This window comes from Nerophis lumbriciformis, linkage group LG09, assembly GCF_033978685.3.
Source record: "Nerophis lumbriciformis linkage group LG09, RoL_Nlum_v2.1, whole genome shotgun sequence".
Taxonomy (NCBI): domain Eukaryota; kingdom Metazoa; phylum Chordata; class Actinopteri; order Syngnathiformes; family Syngnathidae; genus Nerophis; species Nerophis lumbriciformis.
The window spans coordinates 53396454-53421862 of NC_084556.2; the positions used below are offsets into that span (position 1 = coordinate 53396454).

At 36.5% G+C, this 25409-nt stretch overlaps 1 protein-coding gene across 2 annotated transcripts in view; it reads right to left on the reverse strand.

Annotated features, from left to right (window-relative positions):
- arhgap42a (Rho GTPase activating protein 42a) overlaps positions 1-25409 on the reverse strand; it is a 93381-nt gene that overhangs the window by 56863 nt on the left and 11109 nt on the right. For both annotated transcript variants that reach the window (XM_061962872.2, XM_061962871.2), the window contains exons 2-4: positions 24532-24627; positions 14015-14076; positions 3322-3393 (exon numbers count right to left, since the gene is read on the reverse strand). In XM_061962872.2, coding sequence (XP_061818856.1) covers positions 3322-3393; positions 14015-14076; positions 24532-24627 — 230 coding nt within the window. The remainder of the gene's footprint in view (positions 1-3321; positions 3394-14014; positions 14077-24531; positions 24628-25409) is intronic.

A 25409-nucleotide genomic window follows, 5' to 3' on the forward strand; every position in this document is an offset into this window, starting at 1 on the left:
GGATGGATGGATGGATGGATATATATATATATATATATATATATATATATATATATATATATATATATATATATATATATATATATATATAAAATAATTGACTTTCAGTGAATTCTAGCTATATATATATATACATATATATATATATATATATATATATATATATATATATATATATATATTTGTTGCGTTTTGGACCAGTTGTTCCTCCCAGGGAATTCAAGTCACAATTCGCTCCCAAGTTCTTTCCGACACTTAAAGCTGAGTTGAAAAACCACCAGAGACAGAATAGGTATTTTGTTGTATATTCTCAAAGCTTTGCCAATATACATTGATTGAGACCAGTCTAACCCTAGAACATTCTATTGCGCCTCCCAAAATGGTCTGTCTTCCCGATCCCACCACCCTCTCTCTCATCCCATCTCTGTAGACAAAACAAATGCTAGTCAAAACACATTCCAAAGAACTCAAGGTTAACACACACAGTATACTTGCTGACAGAGCATCAAGAGAAGAAATGGAAAACACGAGCTGTTTTCAAATATGACTAAGAAATGAAAGAAGTACAACTTAAATTCGGATATATGTAAATATCTGCCTCCGACTATATATATATATATATATATATATATATATATATATATATATATATATATAAATAAAAGAAATACTTGAATTTCAGTGTTCATTTATTTACACATATACACACACATAACACTCATCTACTCATTGTTGAGTTAAGGGTTGAATTGTCCATCCTTGTTCTATTCTCTGTCACTATTTTTCTAACCATGCTGAACACCCTCTCTGATGATGCATTGCTGTGTGGCACGCACAAAAGTGCTTTCATCAAATGCACTAGATGGCAGTATTGTCTTGTTTAAGAGTGTCACAGCATTGCTGTTTACGGCAGACGGACTGCTTTAATGTAGACGTTCTTTATATTGTGGGAAAGCGGACTCAGGTCCGCATGGAGCTGGAGGGGGCGTGGCCTCCAGCTCCGGCTGAAAATCGGGAGATTTTCGGGAGAATATTTGTCCCGGGAGGTTTTCGGGAGAGGCGCTGAATTTCGGGAGTCTCCCGGAAAATCCGGGAGGGTTGGCAAGTATGGCTAACAGTTAGCATTTATCAAGCACCAAAGATATCAGACTGAAGAGTATATCTTCAAAAATATCTAAAAAAAGCTAACATGCTAACAGTAAGCATGTGTCAAGTGACTGTGATGTGTATATCTGTAAAATTGGCCAAAAAAGCGAGCTTGCTCATTTTTGCATGCTAACAGTTAGCATTCATCAAGCACCAGAAATAAACCCGAGAACTGCTAAAAAAGCTTACATGCTAAGAGTAAGCATGCGTCACGTACCAAAATCAGCCGATCAGCTGCTGTTGACGGTCCCTGACACAAGGCTGAAGCTTAGAGGTGACAGAGCTTTCGCCGTTGCTGCTCCCAAGCTCTGGAACGACCTACCTCTGAGTGTTAGACAAGCCTCCTCTCTTCCTGTTTTTAAATCTCTCTTAAAAACATACTTTTATTCCATGGCTTTTAACACTGAGTGATATCCATCCTGCAATGGCGCCCCATAATACACCTGCTGTGAACCTGTTTTTATGTTTTTATTTATTCTATTTTAATTATTTATTTTTTTATCGTGTTCTGTTTGTGTTGTGTTGTGTTTGCTCGGTACTCGTTTTATCTTTTAACCTGTTCATTGTACAGCACTTTGGCTACCCCTGTGGTCAATTTTAAATGTGCTTTATAAATAAAGTTGATTTGATTTGATTTGAAAATATAAAGTTAGCATGCTAGCAATTGGCTAACATTAGCAAGGAGCATTTTGAACTTGGAATAGTTTGAATGGGTTGAGAATGACGTCATGTTTTTACCATTTATTTATCTTCTTTTAACTTGTATTTACTTCTTTTACCTTCTATATTCCTTCTATGTAACTTATTTTACCTTCTATTTCTCTTGTTTGACCTTTTATTTACCTGTTCTTTCCAACATTTACCTTCATTTGACCTTCTTTTACCTTCTATTTACCTTTGTATACCTTTTATTTATCTTCTATTTAACCTATTTTACCTTCTATTACGTGTTGTTTACCTTTTATTTACCTCCTTTACCTTCTTTTGACCGGTTATTTATCTTCTTTTAACTTCTATTTACTTCTTTTACCTTCTATATTCCTTCTATGTAACTTATTTTACCTTCTATTTCTCTTGTTTTACCTTTTATTTACCTGTTCTTTCCAACATTTACCTTCATTTGACCTTCTTTTACCTTCTATTTACCTTTGTATATCTTTTATTTATCTTCTATTTAACCTATTTTACCTTCTATTACGTGTTGTTTACCTTTTATTTACCTCCTTTACCTTCTTTTGACCGGTTATTTATCTTCTTTTAACTTCTATTTACTTCTTTTACCTTCTATATTCCTTCTAACTTCTTTTACCTTCTAGTTTCCTTCTTATACGCTTTATTTATCTTCTATTTACTTTTTATTTAACTTATTTTACCTTCTATTTCGTTGACCTTCTTTTGACCGTTTATTTATCTTCTTTTAACTTCTATTTACTTAGCAAGGAGCATTTTGAACTTGGAATAGTTTGAATGGGTTGAGAATGACGTCATGTTTTTACCATTTATTTATCTTCTTTTAACTTGTATTTACTTCTTTTACCTTCTATATTCCTTCTATGTAACTTATTTTACCTTCTATTTCTCTTGTTTTACCTTTTATTTACCTGTTCTTTCCAACATTTACCTTCATTTGACCTTCTTTTACCTTTGTATACCTTTTATTTATCTTCTATTTAACCTATTTTACCTTCTATTACGTGTTTTTTTACCTTTTATTTACCTCCTTTACCTTCTTTTGACCGGTTATTTATCTTCTTTTAACTTCTATTTACTTAGCAAGGAGCATTTTGAACTTGGAATAGTTTGAATGGGTTGAGAATGACGTCATGTGTTGACCTTTTCAAAAACTGGCTATTTAGTGTGGAATTCCTGGTCATTTCGGGGCTTTTGGACAAAAATGAGCGAGTGGAACATTTCGAAAGTGGAATGGTTTGAACGGGATTACAATTTGGGAGAAGATTTCAGAATGAGAACGCTGAAATGTGTGAATTCTTTGGCGCATGGAAACGAGAAAGTGAAGTGGAGGACGGCGGAGAAACCAGACACTGGCCATGTTTACGTCTGTGACCAGCCGCCCGTTCTCCCTCCCTGCGTCCGTTCCCATGACCCCCCGCCCTGACACGTCCATCGCTTATCTGAAGAGCGGGACTGTGAGACCGCCGCCGCCGCGCGTTGTACCTTGACGGCGCCGATCTGCTCCTTGCGAAAGCGCTCCAGCGGCGAGATCAACACGTCGTCGGCGTTCTGGATCTGTGGGAGGAGAGCGCCGTGAGAGTCAGACAAGAGATGAGGAAAGATGTCCGTCATCACACGCCCACTTCCTGCTAACTCCAGCGGCTAAAAACAGAAGCTGTTGAACTGTTATTAGGGCCCGCATGGCCCATTGCATAAGGACCTATTGAATTTGTAAGGTTTTATTCTTTCTTTATTATTATTCTTCCGCCGCCTCTTTGAGCACTAATTTGACCCACTTAACATGCTTCAAAACTCACCATATTTGACCCACACATCAGGACCTGCGAAAATTGTCTTTTAATAAAAAAAACGAACCCCAAAACTCAAAATTGCGCTCTAGCGCCCCCTAGGAAAAAAAAAAACTAGACTGCCTGTAACTCCCACTAGGAAGGTCGGAGAGACATGAAACAAAAACCTCTATGTAGGTTTGACTTAGACCTAGTTTTCATAATTGTATATCCTTGGGCAAAAATCAACAGGAAGTTGGCAATTCCCCCTTCAAGACAAAAAAAGTACTAAAAACAGTCACTTTTGCCTTTTTGAGCTGTAATTTGACCCCCTTAGCACGCTTCAAAACTCACCAAACTGAACGCACACATCAGGACTGGCAAAAATTGTGATCTAATAAAAAAACCTAACCCCAAATTTAAAAATTGCGCTCTAGAGCAATTTTTGAATAAAACGGAGAAAAAACTGCTCCTCGGAAGAAAAAAATGACAAAACTGCCTGCAACTCCCACTGGGAAGGTCGGAGAGACATGAAACAAAATCCTCTCCATAGGTCTCACTTAGACCTACATTTCATAATAGTACATTCTCGGGCTAAAATCAACAGGAAGTTGGCAATTCCCCCTTCAAGACAAAAAAGTACTAAAAACAGTCACTTTTGCCTTTTTGAGCTGTAATTTGACCCCCTTAACATGCTTCAAAACTCACCAAACTGAACGCACACATCAGGACTGGCAAAAATTGTGATCTAATAAAAAAACCTAACCCCAAATTTAAAAATTGCGCTCTAGAGCAATTTTTGAATAAAACGGAGAAAAAACTGCTCCTCGGAAGAAAAAAATGACAAAACTGCCTGTAACTCCCACTGGGAAGGTCGGAGAGACATGAAACAAAAACCTCTATGTAGGTCTGACTCAGATCTAGATTTCATAATAGTACATTCTCGGGCTAAAATCAACAGGAAGTTGGCTATTCCCCCTTCAAGACAAAAAAGTACTAAAAACAGTCACTTTTGCCTTTTTGAGCTGTAATTTGACCCCCTTAACACGCTTCAAAACTCACCAAACTGAACGCACACATCAGGACTGGCAAAAATTGTGATCTAATAAAAAAACCTAACCCCAAATTTAAAAATTGCGCTCTAGAGCAATTTTTGAATAAAACGGAGAAAAAACTGCTCCTCGGAATAAAAAAATGACAAAACTGCCTGTAACTCCCACTGGGAAGGTCGGAGAGACATGAAACAAAAACCTCTATGTAGGTCTGACTCAGATCTAGATTTCATAATAGTACATTCTCGGGCTAAAATCAACAGGAAGTTGGCAACTCCCCCTTCAAGACAAAAAAATACTAAAAACAGTAACTTTTGCCTCTTTGAGCTGTAATTTGACCCCCTTAGCACGCTTCAAAACTCACCAAACTGAACGCACACATCAGGACTGGCAAAAATTGTGATCTAATAAAAAAACCTAACCCCAAATTTAAAAATTGCGCTCTAGAGCAATTTTTGAATAAAACGGAGAAAAAAACTGCTCCTCGGAAGAAAAAAATGACAAACTGCCTGTAACTCCCACTGGGAAGGTCGGAGAGACATGAAACAAAAACCTCTATGTAGGTCTGACTCAGATCTAGATTTCATAATAGTACATTCTCGGGCTAAAATCAACAGGAAGTTGGCAATTCCCCCTTCAAGACAAAAAAGTACTAAAAACAGTCACTTTTGCCTTTTTGAGCTGTAATTTGACCCCCTTAACACGCTTCAAAACTCACCAAACTGAACGCACACATCAGGACTGGCAAAAATTGTGATCTAATAAAAAAACCTAACCCCAAATTTAAAAATTGCGCTCTAGAGCAATTTTTGAATAAAACGGAGAAAAAACTGCTCCTCTGAAGAAAAAAAGGACAAAACTGCCTGTAACTCCCACTGGGAAGGTCGGAGAGACATGAAACAAAAACCTCTATGTAGGTCTGACTCCGATCTAGATTTCATAATAGTACATTCTCGGGCTAAAATCAACAGGAAGTTGGCAATTCCCCCTTCAAGACAAAAAAGTACTAAAAACAGTCACTTTTGCCTTTTTGAGCTGTAATTTGACCCCCTTAACATGCTTCAAAACTCACCAAACTGAACGCACACATCAGGACTGGCAAAAATTGTGATCTAATAAAAAAACCTAACCCCAAATGTAAAAATTGCGCTCTAGAGCAATTTTTGAATAAAACGGAGGAAAAACTGCTCCTCGGAAGAAAAAAATGACAAAACTGCCTGTAACTCCCACTGGGAAGGTCGGAGAGACATGAAACAAAATCCTCTCCGTAGGTCTCACTTAGACCTACATTTCATAAATTGACAACCCCCAGCAAAAATCTACAAGAAGCTTGCTATTCCCCCTTCAACACAACATTTTTGTAAAAACCGGTCACCTTTCTTCAAACATTATCTCCTCTGAGCTTGTTTGTTGTTTCGGCTTCAAACTAACACAGGAGAGAGATTGAACCCTTTTGATTAAAAGTTATCGAAAGAGTTTTAATACCGGCTCCGGTTTTGATTTTATGACCCTTCAAAGAGCCGCTGCGCTGATGCTGCTGTTTTTTCAAGAAGGCTGCTTAAAAGCAGGAAGCACCAGCGTGCCCACACAATGCAGACAAGGTAGGTACACTACACAAAAGTATTGGGACAATTCGGACTAAAAGTAGACAAAAGTATTGGGACACTTATGACGAAAACTGAACAAAAGTATTGGGACACTTAGGACTAGCACCTGCCAAATACGCGGGCCCGACCAATGCTGCTTGCAGCTTTAATTTCCTTTGAACTTGTATTTACTTATTTTACCGTCTTTTGACTTGTATTTACTTATTTTACCAACTATTTCCTTTGTATACCTTTTATTTATCTTCTATTTAACCTATTTTAACTTCCATTACCTGTTGTCTACCTTTTATTTACCTTGTTTACCTTCTTTTGACCGTTTATTTATCTTCTTTTAACTTCTATTTACTTCTTTTACCTTCTATATTCCTTCTAACTTCTTTTACCTTCTAGTTTCCTTCTTATACCCTTTATTTATCTTCTATTTACTTTTTATTTAACTTATTTTACCTTCTATTGACTGTTTACCTTTTATTTACCTTGTTTACCTTCTTTTTACCGTTTATTTATCTTCTTTTAACTTGTATTTACTTCTTTTACCTTCTATATTCCTTCTATGTAACTTATTTTACCTTCTATTTCTCTTGTTTTACCTTTTATTTACCTGTTCTTTCCAACATTTACCTTCATTTGACCTTCTTTTACCTTCTATTCACCTTTGTATACCTTTTATTTATCTTCTATTTAACCTATTTGACCTTCTATTACGTGTTGTCTACCTTTTATTATTACCTTGTTTACCTTCTTTTGACCGTTTATTTATCTTCTTTTAACTTCTATTTACTTCTTTTACCTTCTATATTCCTTCTAACTTCTTTTACCTTCTAGTTTCCTTCTTATACCCTTTATTTATCTTCTATTTACTTTTCATTTAACTTATTTTACCTTCTATTGACTGTTTACCTTTTATTTACCTTGTTTACCTTCTTTTTACCATTTATTTATCTTCTTTTAACTTGTATTTACTTCTGTTACCTTCTATATTCCTTCTATGTAACTTATTTTACCTTCTATTTCTCTTGTTTTACCTTTTATTTACCTGTTCTTTCCAACATTTACCTTCATTTGACCTTCTTTTACCTTCTATTTACCTTTGTATACCTTTTATTTATCTTCTATTTAACCTATTTTACCTTCTATTACGTGTTGTTTACCTTTTATTTACCTCCTTTACCTTCTTTTGACCGGTTATTTATCTTCTTTTAACTTCTATTTACTTCTTTTACCTTCTATATTCCTTCTAACTTCTAGTTTCCTTCTTATACCCTTTATTTATCTTCTATTTACTTTTTATTTAACTTATTTTACCTTCTATTTCTCTTGTTTTACCTTTTATTTACCTGTTCTTTCCAACATTTACCTTCATTTGACCTTCTTTTACCTTCTATTTACCTTTGTATACCTTTTATTTATCTTCTATTTAACCTATTTTACCTTCTATTACGTGTTGTTTACCTTTTATTTACCTCCTTTACCTTCTTTTGACCGGTTATTTATCTTCTTTTAACTTCTATTTACTTCTTTTACCTTCTATATTCCTTCTAACTTCTTTTACCTTCTAGTTTCCTTCTTATACGCTTTATTTATCTTCTATTTCCTTTTTATTTAACTTATTTTACCTTCTTTTGACTGTTTACCTTTTATTTACCTTGTTTACCTTCTTTTGACCGTTTATTTATCTTCTTTTAACTTCTATTTACTTCTTTTACCTTCTATATTCCTTCTAACTTCTTTTACCTTCTAGTTTCCTTCTTATACGCTTTATTTATCTTCTATTTCCTTTTTATTTAACTTATTTTACCTTCTATTGACTGTTTACCTTTTATTTACCTTGTTTACCTTCTTTTTACCGTTTATTTATCTTCTTTTAACTTGTATTTACTTCTTTTACCTTCTATATTCCTTCTACGTAACTTATTTTACCTTCTATTTCTCTTGTTTTACCTTTTATTTACCTGTTCTTTCCAACATTTACCTTCATTTGACCTTCTTTTACCTTTGTATACCTTTTATTTATCTTCTATTTAACCTATTTTACCTTCTATTACGTGTTGTTTACCTTTTAGTTACCTCCTTTACCTTCTTTTGACCGGTTATTTATCTTCTTTTAACTTCTATTTACTTCTTTTACCTTCTATATTCCTTCTAACTTCTTTTACCTTCTAGTTTCCTTCTTATACCCTTTATTTATCTTCTATAAACTTTTTATTTAACTTATTTTACCTTCTATTTCGTTGACCTTCTTTTGACCGTTTATTTATCTTCTTTTAACTTCTATTTACTTAGCAAGGAGCATTTTGAACTTGGAATAGTTTGAATGGGTTGAGAATGACGTCATGTTTTTACCATTTATTTATCTTCTTTTAACTTGTATTTACTTCTTTTACCTTCTATATTCCTTCTATGTAACTTATTTTACCTTCTATTTCTCTTGTTTTACCTTTTATTTACCTGTTCTTTCCAACATTTACCTTCATTTGACCTTCTTTTACCTTCTATTTACCTTTGCATACCTTTTATTTATCTTCTATTTAACCTATTTGACCTTCTATTACGTGTTGTCTACCTTTTATTATTACCTTGTTTACCTTCTTTTGACCGTTTATTTACTTCTTTTACCTTCTATATTCCTTCTAACTTCTTTTACCTTCTAGTTTCCTTCTTATACCCTTTATTTATCTTCTATTTACTTTTCATTTAACTTATTTTACCTTCTATTGACTGTTTACCTTTTATTTACCTTCTTTACCTTCTTTTTACCATTTATTTATCTTCTTTTAACTTGTATTTACTTCTTTTACCTTCTATATTCCTTCTATGTAACTTATTTTACCTTCTATTTCTCTTGTTTTACCTTTTATTTACCTGTTCTTTCCAACATTTACCTTCATTTGACCTTCTTTTACCTTCTATTTACCTTTGTATACCTTTTATTTATCTTCTATTTAACCTATTTGACCTTCTATTACGTGTTGTCTACCTTTTATTATTAACTCGTTTACCTTTTTTTGACCGTTTATTTATCTTCTTTTAACTTCTATTTACTTCTTTTACCTTCTATATTCCTTCTAACTTCTTTTACCTTCTAGTTTCCTTCTTATACCCTTTATTTATCTTATTTATCTTCTATTTACTTTTTATTTAACTTATTTTACCTTCTATTTCTCTTGTTTTACCTTTTATTTACCTGTTATTTCCAACATTTACCTTCATTTGACCTTCTTTTACCTTCTATTTACCTTTGTATACCTTTTATTTATCTTCTATTTAACCTATTTGACCTTCTATTACGTGTTGTCTACCTTTTATTATTACCTTGTTTACCTTCTTTTGACCGTTTATTTATCTTCTTTTAACTTCTATTTACTTCTTTTACCTTCTATATTCCTTCTGACTTCTTTTACCTTCTAGTTTCCTTCTTATACCCTTTATTTATCTTCTATTTACTTTTCATTTAACTTATTTTACCTTCTATTGACTGTTTACCTTTTATTTACCTTGTTTACCTTCTTTTTACCGTTTATTTATCTTCTATTTACCTTTGTATACCTTTTATTTATCTTCTATTTAACCTATTTTAACTTCCATTACCTGTTGTCTACCTTTTATTTACCTTGTTTACCTTCTTTTGACCGTATATTTATCTTCTTTTAACTTCTATTTACTTCTTTTACCTTCTATATTCCTTCTAACTTCTTTTACCTTCTAGTTTCCTTCTTATACCCATTATTTATCTTCTATTTACTTTTCATTTAACTTATTTTACCTTCTATTGACTGTTTACCTTTATTTACCTTGTTTACCTTCTTTTTACCATTTATTTATCTTCTTTTAACTTGTATTTACTTCTTTTACCTTCTATATTCCTTCTATGTAACTTCTTTTACCTTCTATTTCTCTTGTTTTACCTTTTATTTACCTGTTCTTTCCAACATTGACCTTCATTTGACCTTCTTTTACCTTCTATTTACCTTTGTATACCTTTTATTTATCTTCTATTTAACCTATTTGACCTTCTATTACGTGTTGTTTACCTTTTATTTACCTCATTTACCTTCTTTTGACCGTTTATTTATCTTCCTTTAACTTCTATTTACTTCTTTTACCTTCTATATTCCTTCTAACTTCTTTTACCTTCTAGTTTCCTTCTTATACGCTTTATTTATCTTCTATTTACTTTTCATTTAACTTATTTTACCTTCTATTGACTGTTTACCTTTTATTTACCTTGTTTACCTTCTTTTTACCATTTATTTATCTTCTTTTAACTTGTATTTACTTCTTTTACCTTCTATATTCCTTCTATGTAACTTATTTTACCTTCTATTTCTCTTGTTTTACCTTTTATTTACCTGTTCTTTCCAACATTTACCTTCATTTGACCTTCTTTTACCTTCTATTTACCTTTGTATACCTTTTATTTATCTTCTATTTAACCTATTTTAACTTCCATTACCTGTTGTCTACCTTTTATTTACCTTGTTTACCTTCTTTTGACCGTTTATTTATCTTCTTTTAACTTCTATTTACTTCTTTTACCTTCTATATTCCTTCCAGCTTCTTTTACCTTCTAGTTTCCCTCTTATACGCTTTATTTATCTTCTATTTACTTTTCATTTAACTTATTTTACCTTCTATTGACTGTTTACCTTTTATTTACCTTGTTTACCTTCTATTTACCGTTTATTTATCTTCTTTTAACTTGTATTTACTTCTTTTACCTTCTATATTCCTTCTATGTAACTTATTTTACCTTCTATTTCTCTTGTTTTACCTTTTATTTACCTGTTCTGTCCAACATTGACCTTCATTTGACCTTCTATTTACCTTTGTATACCTTTTATTTATCTTCTATTTAACCTATTTTACCTTCTATTACGTGTTGTTTACTTTTTAGTTTCCTCGTTTATCTTCTTTTGACCGATTATTTATCTTCTTTAAACTTCTATTTGCTTCTTTTACCTTCTATATACCTTATAACTTATTTAACCTTCTAGTTTTCTTCTTATACCTTTTATGTATCTTCTATTTACTTTTTACTTAACTTATTTTACCTTCTATTGACTGTTTACCTTTTCTTTACCTTGTTTACCTTATTTTTACCGTTTATTTATCTTCTTTTAACTTGTATTTACTTCTTTTACCTTCTATGTAACTTATTTTACCTTCTATTTCTCTTGTTTTACCTTTTATTTACCTGTTCTTTCCAACATTGACCTTCATTTGACCTTCTATTTACCTTTGTATACCTTTTATTTATGTTCTATTTTACCTTCTATTATGTGTTGTTTACCTTTTAGTTTCCTCGTTTATCTTCTTTTGACCGATTATTTATCTTCTTTAAACTTCTATTGACTTCTTTTACCTTCTATATTCCTTCTAACTTCTTTAACCTTCTAGTTTCCTTCTTATACCTTTTATTTATCTTCTATTTACTTTTTATTTAACTTATTTTACCTTCTATTACCTGTTTACCTCTTATTTACCTTGTTTACCTTCTTTTTACCTTTTATTTATCGTCTTTTAACTTGTATTTACTTCTTTTACCTTCTATATTCCTTCTATGTAACTTATTTTACCTTCTATTTCTCTTGTTTTACCTTTTATTTACCTGTTCTTTCCAATATTTACCTTCATTTGACCTTCTATTTACATTTTATTTACTTATTTTATGCTTTATTCACCTTATTTGACCATTAATCCACTTCTATGACCCTCTATTTAACTTTTGCCTCTTTTGACCGTCTCTTACCAACTTGTTTATTTGTTATTCAACTTGTTTTACCTTCTTTTATGCGGTCCGTATTTTATACATTTGCATTAGTTACACTCAAATGATGAATTGGAGCAACGGAGTATAAATCGAGGCTTTTAAAAGATGATTGGCTGATGATGACATCATTGTGCAGATGTACATAAGCGTGCATGTGTTCCACCATAAGACTCCAACTGTTGACAGACATCTTTAGTCCAGAGCCTTTTAGAACTGAATAACTTTCCGGTCACATGTGTGGAACTTTACTTTCACATCATGAGGTCATCTCTGTGAGAAACAGGAACACTTTCTCTGTGGTTGCTTTCACCACGGTACAATAACCTTCATGAAACTTGAGACCGCCAGACCCAAAGGTACGTTAAAAGTTCACTCCCCCCCCCCTGCTTCTGGTCAGACTGGAATAGAAATCAGCTCATGAGGTCAACAGTGGAGTTACTAGAAAGAGGCAAATTAGCGGTATTAACAAAATCTCCAGTAAAAGTCTTTTATGGACTTTCCCAGGCAGCGAGGGGCTCGTCTCTCAGTCTCACTGGGGAATTGTTGGAATAGGTTCCACATGGTTCCTGCACAAGTAGACCATGCACACTTTCACAAAGGCACACACACACACACACACACACACACACACTCTTGCACACAAAGGCCTGTGCTTGATGAAGTGTGAGTCACACTAGTGGGGAAATAAAACCTTGCTCAGGACGGGAAGCAAAATGCGGTCCAGTCACGGTTCCTGACGTGGACTTTCGCTCTAAGTCACACAGGAAATTGGCCCTCTTTCTGGGGCAAACCAGGCTTGCTGATGAGGGACGGCCTTCGCCCTAACCAGGAAGGCGCCATCATCCTGTCTAAGAATATAGACTACTGTTTAAGTCACATTTGACTAACTACACTAGAGCAAGCCCGGTCACAGGCAATTACAGAGCCTGCTAGTCCGGGTGAGGAGTCAGTTAAGATAGAACTAGCCAGCACCAGGCTGGATAATTCCTGTACGCATAGCAATTTTCTTAGAATAACACACAACTCACATAATGTGTTTTCTGCTGTGAATGTGTCCGGGGTAGATATGCATTCTACTGAGGTGGCAAATCATGATGCGTTCAGTCGATCGCAGCATCAAGCAAACAATCTGAAAATTCCCGTCGTATCAATTCCTAGATATGGTCGAAACTATTTAAAGTGCACTACGTATAATAAACGCAACATTATTAATATTTCTACTACGGATAATTTAAACAAAAACTCGTCAAAACAGCCCAATACTTATAATATGGGCTTTTTAAACATAAGATCATTGTCTCCCAAAACGTTATTAGTTAATGAGGTCATTGGAGACAACAATCTTAACGTCATTGGTTTTAAGTCCCATCTTAAAACTCATTTGTATACTCTAGCCTTTAAATAGCCCCCGTTAGACCAGTTGATCTGCCGTTTCTTTTCTTTTCTCCTCTGCTCCCCTTTTCCTTGAGGGGGGGGGGGCACAGGTCCGGTGGCCATGGATGAAGTGCTGGCTGTCCAGAGTCGGGACCCGGGGTGGACCGCTCGCCTGTGCATCGGCTGGGTACATCTCTGCGCTGCTGACCCGTCTCCGCTCGGGATGGTGTCCTGCTGGCCCCACTATGGACTGGACTCTTACTATTATGTTGGATCCACTATGGACTGGACTCTCACAATATTATGTCAGACCCACTCGACATCCATTGCTTTCGGTCTCCCCTAGAGGGGGGGGGTTACCCACATATGCGGTCCTCTCCAAGGTTTCTCATAGTCATTCACATCGACGTCCCACTGGGGTGAGTTTTTCCTTGCCCGTATGTGGGCTTTGTACCGAGGATGTCGTTGTGGCTTGTGCAGCCCTTTGAGACACTTGTGATTTAGGGCTATATAAATAAAGATTGATTGATTGATTGGTTTTGAGAGCGACAGGTGGACGAGCGTTTTGACTGGAAAATGTGTCGTTGGTGTGAAGTCGTTACTCACCAGTCGCTTCCTCTCCTCCTCCATGGTGCTCAGCAGCTGAGAGAACTCCTTCAGCGACTGAGCTACAAATGCAAGCAGAGTGGAGAAAGTCGTCACAATCTGAGGGTCACCGTGGCAACGCAGTCAGTTTACAACATGCCATAGGGCGCACCGGGTTATAAGGCGCACTGCCGATGAGCGGCTCTATTCCGGTCTTTTTTCATACAAACCCCGTTTCCATATGAGTTGGGAAATTGTACTAGATGTAAATATAAACGGAATACAATGATTTGCAAATCCTTTTCAACCCATATTTGTCATGTCTGTGTAATCATGTTTTGTTCTAAGTAGGGCTGCAGCTAACGATTATTTTTCTATCGATTAATCTATGGATTATTTTTTTCGATTAATCGGTTAATCTATAGATTATTTTTTCGATTAATCTATAGATTATTTTTCCTTTTACCGATTTTTTTTTTTTTATTTAAAATGAAGAGGAAAAAATAAATGTAGGCCAGTTTTTTCAAAAGGCATGGCTTTTATTTACAAAAAAAAAAAGTATGGCCACTAGTCAGTCAACATTGACAACAACATGACAAAATATTCTGTAACAATGTAAACATTTAAAACTTTTAACATTTAACAAAATTAAAAGTAGCTTATTTGCTTTTTAATGTGCAAATATAAAAGTAAACATCCAGTGCAAATCTTAATATTCTGGAATAGTATAAGCATTTCAAAAGTAAAAGTATTGCTTATTTTGCTTTAAAATGTGCAAAAATAAAGATAAACATCCAATACAAAAAAGTGCAAAACGGAAATATTCTGTAACAAGTGTAAACATTTCAACAAAAGTAAAAGTATTGCTTATTTGCTAAAATGTGCTAAAATAAAGCTAAACATCCAATACAAAAAAGTGTACAGTGTAAACATTTCAACAAAAGTAAAAGTATTGCTTATTTTGCTTAATAACACAACAATGATAGTATGATTAAAGTGAAAGTTAATTGTTGGTTTGTACATAGTATATGTAACTGTTAATGTTGTAAAAGGTATTTGCACAACTAATTAACGTTAGCGTTTGTGACACGTCTTGTGCCGTGGGGTTCTTTCAGGACCGACAGACTGAACGCCAGACGGCTTTGCCAGGTTTACAATCTTTTAATTTTACACAAAGTCTTTTCTCTTCCAACTGCGCGGATCGCGCACCTGGGCACGATTGCGGCGTCGCTCCCGGCGCGCCCCGCCTCGCCGCTCGCTCGCCGCCGCCGCCTCTGCACAGCGCTAAAGAGGAGCGTGTCTTTGTAAACACTGAACAGGCACGCCAAACGCGCCTCTCAGAGCGAAACGGTGCTTTAGTTTATGAATTTACAACGCAGATACAAATGACACATTCATGTTTTTGTGTAATGATGACAACGTATACGCACGCGGACGATTGACTTGTTGATGGTGATGGCAAGAACGCTGTCGGGGGTTTTCTTTTCAAATGTTCGTTCATAGCCGTTGTGCTGCTATGATAGGCCATTTCCGCTCGACACAGTGTGCATACAACAACATTATTAGGCCGTTTATTGAAATACTCCCACACTTTTGACGACTTTTGGCGTGCTTTTTTCCCCTCGCTCGCATCGTCTGCTTTGCGCTCCGCCATGACAGTAAAGTAGTGTGACGTAAATATGCGACGCGCCGACGCACAAAAACGGCGTCGACGTATTCACGTAACCGATGACGTCGACTACGTCGACGCGTCGTTTCAGCCTTAGTTCTAAGTCATGTTTTGTTTAGTTTCTGTCTTTTCACTCCCTTGTCTTGTTTGCATGATTACCCATTAGTTTCACCTGTTCCACGTTTGGACTCATTGTGCACTCTTGTTTGTCACCATAGCAACCATTAGTTTTCACCTGTCACGTCACGCACCTGTTTCATGTTTTGAGTCACGCACCTGCTTTCACTAATCATGTCCATAGTATTTAAGTTCATTCATTTTCTGTTGTTCGTCCTGACGACCTCAACACATTTATGCTCTGTTCATGCCTGATACTTCTTTCCATGTCAATTCCTCAAGCAACGACTTTTGTCCAAGCCAAGTAAGTTTTTGTTCCATATTTATAGTCTTTTTGGTTTCATAGTTTGTTCTCCGCCATTGTGCGTGTTTTTTGTTTGTACTTTTTTGCTATAGTCTTTTGGTTTCATAGTTTATTCTCCGCCACTGTGCGCGCTTTCATTTATTCCTTTTTTTTTGATAATAATAAATCATGTACCTTCATTCCCGTCTCGCACGAGCCAACTTTCCGTTGCATCCTGGAAAAGCACACACCCCGGACCAAGTCTTGACAATATTCAATTGAATGCACTACAAAGACAACATATTTGATGTTCAAACTCATAAACTTTATTTTTTTTTGCAAATAATAATTAACTTTAGAATTTCATGGCTGCAACACGTACCAAAATAGTTGGGAAAGGGCATACACTCTTAGAAATAAGGGTTCTAAAAGGGTTCTTCTACAAGGGCTGAGGTTCTAACTGGAACCATTTGCTTCTGAAAAACCCTTTCCCAAAGAAAGGGTTTTTCAAGGGTTCTTGGTAACGCTAATGGTTCCAGTAAGAACCATTTTGATCCAGAGAACCCTTTAAAACCCCTTTTCTGAATAATTGGTTTTAAAAGGGTTCTCACTAACACTAAGGGTTCCAGTAAGAACTATTTTGATCCAGAGAACCGTTTTTGGAAGAAAGAGTTCTTCAGGGATTATTGAAAGCATGGGTAAGATCCTGTGTCACTTACTGATAACATTTGCCAATAATGGTGCCTATCTTTAAATAAATGTTTTTCTCATTAAAATGTTTTGAATGTTTGTTCAATGTCAACATGATAAATGACCACAATATAATATGAACTAAACTGATCTGTAGGATACAATATGGTTCTTTATAGAACCCTCAGAAGACAAGACGGTTATCGGTGAAAACCTTTGAAAAGGGATGTTTTTAGAACCCCCTGTGTCAGGTCTAGATGAAACCCTTGAAACATGAAAGAGTTCTTTGTGGAACTCCCTGTGTGAGTTCTAGATGAAACCCTTGAAACATGAAAGGGTTCTTAGTGGAACTCCCTGCATGGGTTCTAGATGAAACCCTTGACAAACGAAAGGGTTCTTAGTGGAACTCCCTGTGTGGGTTCTAGATGAAACCCTTGAAACATGAAAGGGTTCTTAGTGGAACTCCCTGTGTGGGTTCTGGATGAAACCCTTGAAATACGAAAGGGTTCTTAGTGGAACTCCCTGCGTGGGTTCTAGATGAAAGTCTTGAAATACAAAAGGGTTCTTAGTGGAACTCCCTGTGTGGGTTCTAGATGAAACCCTTGAAATACGAAAGGGTTCTTAGTGGAACTCCCTGCGTGGGTTCTAGATGAAAGTCTTGAAATACGAAAGGGTTCTTAGTGGAACTCCCTGCATGGGTTCTAGATGAAACCCTTGACAAACGAAAGGGTTCTTAGTGGAACTCCCTGTGTGGGTTCTAGATGAAACCCTTGAAATACGAAAGGGTTCTTAGTGGAACTCCCTGCGTGGGTTCTAGATTAAACCCTTGAAACATGAAAGAGTTCTTAGTGGAACTCCCTGTGTGAGTTCTAGATGAAACCCTTGAAACATGAAAGGGTTCTTAGTGGAACTCCCTGCATGGGTTCTAGATGAAACCCTCGACAAACGAAAGGGTTCTTAGTGGAACTCCCTGTGTGGGTTCTAGATGAAACCCTTGAAACCTGAAAGGGTTCTTAGTGGAACTCCCTGCATGGGTTCTAGATGAAACCCTTGACAAACGAAAGGGTTCTTAGTGGAACTCCCTGTGTGGGTTCTAGATGAAACCCTTGAAACCTGAAAGGGTTCTTAGTGGAACTCCCTGCATGGGTTCTAGATGAAACCCTTGACAAACGAAAGGGTTCTTAGTGGACCTCCCTGCGTGGGTTCTAGATGAAAGTCTTGAAATACGAAAGGGTTCTTAGAGGAACTCCCTGCGTGGGTTCTAGATGAAACCCTTGACAAACAAAAGGATTCTTAGTGTAACTCCCTGTGTGGGTTCTAGATGAAACCCTTGACAAACGAAAGGGTTCTTAGTGGAACTCCCTGTGTGGGTTCTAGATGAAACCCTTGAAATACGAAAGGGTTCTTAGTGGAACTCCCTGCGTGGGTTCTAGATGAAAGTCTTGAAATACAAAAGAGTTCTTAGTGGAACTCCCTGTGTGGGTTCTAGATGAAACCCTTGAAATACGAAAGGGTTCTTAGTGGAACTCCCTGTGTGGGTTCTAGATGAAACCCTTGAAACATGAAAGGGTTCTTAGTGGAACTCCCTGCGTGGGTTCTTTGTAGAACCTCTCATGGGGGGTTCTGGGTGGAACCTTACACACACAGTTCTAGGTAGAACCCTCCAAAAGGGTTCCAGGTGGAACCTTTATAAAAAGGTTCTACCTGGAGCCAAAAAGGGTTCTCCTATGAGGACGAGCCGAAGAACCTTATATGGTTCTACTTAGCACTTTTATTTCTAAGAGTGTAGTTCACCACTGTGTTACATGGCCTTTCCTTTTAACAACACTCAGTAAACGTTTGGGAACTGAGGAGACACATTTTTTGAAGCTTCTCAGGTGGAATTCTTTCCCATTCTTGCTTGATGTACAGCTTAAGTTGTTCAACAGTCTGGGGGTCTCCGTTGTGCTATTTTAGGCTTCACACATTTTCAATGGGAGACAGGTCTGGACTACAGGCAGGCCAGTCTAGTACCCGCCCTCTTTTACTATGAAGCCACGTTGATATAACACGTGGCTTGGCATTGTCTTGCTGAAATAAGCAGGGGCGTCCATGGTAACGTTGCTTGGATGGCAACATATGTTGCTCCAAAACCTGTATGTACCTTTCAGCATTAATGGTGCCTTCACAGATGTGTAAGTTACCCATGTCTTGGGCACTAATACACCCCCATACCATCACACATGCTGGCTTTTACACTTTGCGCCTATAACAATCCGGATGGTTCTTTTCCTCTTTGGTCCGGAGGACACGACATCCAGAGTTTCCAAAAACAATTTGAAATGTGGACTCGTCAGACCACAGAACACTTTTCCACTTTGTATCAGTCCATCTTAGATGAGCTCAGGCGCAGCGAAGCCGACGGCGTTTCTGGGTGTTGTTGATAAAACGGTTTTCGCCTTGCATAAGAGAGTTTTAACTTGCACTTACAGATGTAGCGACCAACTGTAGTTACTGACAGTGGGTTTCTGAAGCGTTCCTGAGCCCATGTGGTGATATCCTTTACACACTGATGTGGCTTGTTGATGCAGTACAGCCTGAGGGATGGAAGGTCACGGGCTTAGCTGCTTACGTGCAGTGATTTCTCCAGATTCTCTGAACCCTTAGATGGTGAAATCCTTAAATTCCTTGCAATAGCTGGTTGAGAAAGGTTTTTCTTAAACTGTTCAACAATTTGCTCACGCATTTGTTGACAAAGTGGTGACCCTCGCCCCATCCTTGTTTGTGAATGACTGAGCATTTCATGGAATCTACTTTTATACCCAATCATGGCACCCACCTGTTCCCAATTTGCCTGTTCACCTGTGAGTGTTTGATGAGCATTCCTCAACTTTATCAGTATTTATTGCCACCTTTCCCAACTTCTTTGTCACGTGTTGCTGGCATCAAATTCTGAAGTTAATGATTATTTGCAACAAAAAAAAAGTTTATCAGTTTGAACATCAAATACAGGTAAAAGCCAGTAAATTAGAATATTTTGAAAAACTTGATTTATTTCAGTAATTGCATTCAAAAGGTGTAACTTGTACATTATATTTATTCATTGCACACAGACTGATGCATTCAAATGTTTATTTCATTTAATTTTGATGATTTGAAGTGGCAACAAATGAAAATCCAAAATTCCGTGTGTCACAAAATTAGAATATTACTTAAGGCTAATACAAAAAAGGGATTTTTAGAAATGTTGGCCAACTGAAAAGTATGAAAATGAAAAATATGAGCATGTACAATACTCAATACTTGGTTGGAGCTCCTTTTGCCTCAATTACTGCGTTAATGCGGCGTGGCATGGAGTCGATGAGTTTCTGGCACTGCTCAGGTGTTATGAGAGCCCAGGTTGCTCTGATAGTGGCCTTCAACTCTTCTGCGTTTTTGGGTCTGGCATTCTGCATCTTCCTTTTCACAATACCCCACAGATTTTCTATGGGGCTAAGGTCAGGGGAGTTGGCGGGCCAATTTAGAACAGAAATACCATGGTCCGTAAACCAGGCACGGGTAGATTTTGCGCTGTGTGCAGGCGCCAAGTCCTGTTGGAACTTGAAATCTCCATCTCCATAGAGCAGGTCAGCAGCAGGAAGCATGAAGTGCTCTAAAACTTGCTGGTAGACGGCTGCGTTGACCCTGGATCTCAGGAAACAGAGTGGACCGACACCAGCAGATGACATGGCACCCCAAACCATCACTGATGGTGGAAACTTTACACTAGACTTCAGGCAACGTGGATCCTGTGCCTCTCCTGTCTTCCTCCAGACTCTGGGACCTCGATTTCCAAAGGAAATGCAAAATTTGCTTTCGTCAGAAAACATGACTTTGGACCACTCAGCAGCAGTCCAGCTCTTTTTTTCCTTAGCCCAGGTGAGACGCTTTTCGCGCTGTTTCTTGGTCAACAGTGGCTTGACACGAGGTATGCGGCAGTTGAAACCCATGTCTTTCAAGCGTCTCTTGGTGGTGGATCTTGAAGCACTGACTCCAGCAGCTGTCCACTCCTTTTGAATCTCCCCCACATTTTTGAATGGGTTTTTTTTCACAATCTTGACCAGGGCGCGGTGATCCCTATCGCTTGTACACTTTTTCTGACCACAGTTTTTCCTTCCCTTTGCCTCTCCATTAATGTGTTTGGACACAGAGCTCTGAGAACAGCCAGCCTCTTCAGCAATAACCTTTTGTGTCTTTCCCTCCTTGTGCAATGTGTCGATGGTTGCCTTTTGGACAGCTGTCAAATCTGAAGTCTTCCCCATGTTTGTGTAGGCTTCAGAACTGGACTGAGAGACCATTTAAAGCCCTTTGCAGGTGTTTTGAGTTAATCAGCTGATTAGTTTGTGGCACCAGGTGTCTTCAAAATGTAACCCTTACACAATATTCTAATTTTGTGACACACGGAATTTTGGATTTTCATTTGTTGCCACTTCAAATCATCAAAATTAAATGAAATAAACATTTGAATGCATCAGTCTGTGTGCAATGAATAAATATAATGTACAAGTTACACCTTTTGAATGCAATTACTGAAATAAATCAAGTTTTTCAAAATATTCTAATTCACTGGCTTTTACCTGTATATTGTCTTTGTAGCATATTCAACTGAATATGGGTTGGAAATGATTTGCAAATCATTGTATTCCGTTTATATTTACATCTAACACCATTTCCCAACTCATATGGAAACGGGGTTTGTACATAAGGCGCATTAAAGGGGTCATATTATTAGAGATGTCCGATAATATCGGACTGACGATATTATCGGCCGATAAATGCTTTAAAATGTAATATCGGAAACTATCGGTTTCAAATAGTAAAATGTATGACTTTTTAAAACGCCGCTGTACGGAGTGGTACACGGACGTAGGGAGAAGTACAGAGCAGTCGCGTCTCCCAGTCATATTTGCCAACCCTCCCAATTTTCCCGGGAGACTCCCGAATTTCAGTGCCCCTCCCAAAAATCTCCCGAGGCAACCATTTTCCCGAATTTCTCCTGATTTCCCCCCAGACAACAATATTGGGGGCGTGCCTTAATATAAAGTGCATAAAGTACATAATATCTATGGCTTTTCACACACACAAGTGAATGCAAGGCATACTTGGTCAACAGCCATACAGGTCACACTGAGGGTGGCTTGTATAAACAACTTTAACACTGTTACAAATATGTGAACCCACACCAAACAAGAATGACAAACACATTTCGGGAGAACATCCGCACCGTAACACAATATAAACACAACAGAACAAATACCCAGAAGCCCTTGCAGCACTAACTCTTCCGGTACGCTACTCCCTATCCCCCCCCCCACCTCAATCCCGTACCCCCAACCCCGCCCACCTCAACCTCCTCATGCACTTTGTGACTTCAATAATAAATATGGCAGTGCCATGTTGGCATTTTTTTCAATAACTTGAGTTGATTTATTTTTCTTCAGGACAACCTGTTATATATATATTTGCAGTGTGTATATTGTACATATTACATATTGTTATGAAGGTGTCTTGTTACTACATTATATATATACTTGCAGTGTGTATATTGTACATATTACATATTGTTATGAAGGTATCTGTTACTACATTATATATATATATACTTGCAGTGTGTATATTGTACATATTACATATTGTTATGAAGGTGTCTTGTTACTACATTATATATATATACTTGCACTGTGTATATCCTACATATTAAATATTGTTATGAAGGTGTCTTGTTACTACATTATATATATACTTGCAGTGTGTATATTGTACATAATACATAGTTATAAAGGTGTCTGTTTCTACATTATATATATACTTGCAGTGTGTATATTGTACATAATACATAGTTATAAAGGTGTCTGTTTCTACATTGTATATATACTTGCAGTGTGTATAACGTACATATTACATATTGTTATGAAGGTGTCTGTTACTACATTATATATATACTTGCAGTGTGTATATTGTACATATTACATATTGTTATGAAGGTGTCTGTTACTACATTGTATATATACTTGCAGTGTGTATAACGTACATATTACATATTGTTATGAAGGTGTCTGTTACTACATTATATATATACTTGCAGTGTGTATATTGTTCATATTACATATTATGAAGGTGTCTGTTACTACATTATATATATACTTGCAGTGTGCATATTGTACATATTGTTATGAAGGTGTCTTGTTACTACATTATATATATACTTGCAGTGTGTATATTGTACATAATACATAGTTATAAAGGTGTCTGTTTCTACATTGTATATATACTTGCAGTGTGTATAACGTACATATTACATATTGTTATGAAGGTGTCTGTTACTACATTATATATATACTTGCAGTGTGTATATTGTACATATTACATATTATGAAGGTGTCTGTTACTACATTATATATATACTTTCAGTGTGTATATTGTACATATTACATATTGTTATGAAGGTGTCTTGTTACTACATTATATATATACTTGCAGTGTGTATATTGTACATATTACATATTGTTATGAAGGTGTCTTGTTACTACATTATATATACACTTGCAGTGTGTATATTGTACATATTGTTATGAAGGTGTCTTGTTACTACATTATATATATACTTGCAGTGTGTATATTGTACATATTACATATTGTTATGAAGGTGTCTTGTTACTACATTATATATATATACTTGCAGTGTGTTTATCCTACATATTACATATTGTTATGAAGGTGTCTTGTTACTACATTATATATATACTTGCAGTGTGTATGTTGTACATATTGTTATGAAGGTGTCTTGTTACTACATTATATATACTTGCAATGTGTATATTGTACATATTACATATTGTTATGAAGGTGTCTTGTTACTACATTATATATATACTTGCAGTGTGTATATTGTACATATTACATATTGTTATGAAGGTATCTGTTACTACATTATATATATATAATTGCAGAGTGTATATTGTACATATTACATATTGTTATGAAGGTGTCTTGTTACTACATTATATATACTTGCAGTGTGTATATCGTACATATTACATATTGTTATGAAGGTGTCTTGTTACTACATTATATATATACTTTCAGTGTGTATATTGTACATAATACATAGTTATAAAGGTGTCTGTTTCTACATTGTATATATACTTGCAGTGTGTATAACGTACATATTACATATTGTTATGAAGGTGTCTGTTACTACATTATATATATACTTGCAGTGTGTATATTGTACATATTACATATTGTTATGAAGGTGTCTGTTACTACATTGTATATATACTTGCAGTGTGTATAACGTACATATTACATATTGTTATGAAGGTGTCTGTTACTACATTATATATATACTTTCAGTGTGTATATTGTACATATTACATATTGTTATGAAGGTGTCTTGTTACTACACTATACATATATATACACTTGCAGTGTGTATATAAAACGGAGGGTTTTGAAGTTGTTTTAGAGGCTTTGAAAGCTACAGAGAGTGTTTTTATCATCTTTAAAACCCTAAGATGATGTTCTTGTCACTCATAATGATCGTGAACGATAGGCAAAATTCGGAAAAAAGTGCAGTTCCCCTTTAACATCTGTCTTGGTCTTCCCCTTTAGAAAGCACAACTAACACAAACAGAGCTACCAGAGTATGTTACATTTTTCGGGAAGATGAAAAACGGCCTCCCCGCCCGATTCGACGTCTCTGCAGTTGAGTAAACAAACGCCCCCGAGGGAATACCATACGTGTCTCGTTCAACCCACCGATGTTGACCTCGTCGTCGGTCTCGGCGTCTCCGATGCACTCGAACTGGAACTCCTGCAGGGACTGCGAGAAGCGCTGCACAGCGAGGGAAAGACCTGAAGGGGAGACACACAGAACAGTCCATTCATGGGCGAGAACTGAATGGAGGAGCCCTGGAACTTGAGAGGCCCCCAGGGACGTTTTGTCTTCTTTCTCTTCTCCACTCAATACTTGACTTTGTGGTGACGCCAACGTTCAGTGACAGTCAAAAAAATAAATACAAAACCCTAACCCGGTGAAGTTGTGTAAATGGTAAATAAAAACAGAATACAATGATTTGTAAACCCTTTTCAACCTACATTCAATTGAATAGACTGCAAAGACAAGATACTTAACGTTCGAACTAGAGAAGCTTTATGTTAATTTTTTGAAAAATATTAGCTCATTTGGAATTTGATGGCTGCAGCATGTTTCAAAAAAGCTGGCACAAGTGGCAAAAAAGACTGAGAAAGTTGAGGAATGCCCATCAAACACTTATGTGGGAACAGGTGGGTGCCATGATTGGGTATAAAAGCAGCAAACATGAAATGCTCAGTCGTTCACAAACACGGATGGGGCGAGGGTCACCACTTTGAGAACAAATGCGCGAGCAAATTGTCCAACAGTTTAAGAACAACATTTCTCAACCAGCTATTGCAAGGGATTTAAGGATTTCACCATCTACGCTCTGTAATATCATCAAAATGTTCAGAGAATCTGGAGAAATCAATGCATGCAACATTGAATCAAAAAGCAACATCAGCGTGTAAAGGATATCACCACATGGGCTCTGGAACACTTCAGAAAACCCACTGTCAGTAACTACAGTTTGTCGCTACATCTGTAAGCGCAATTTAAA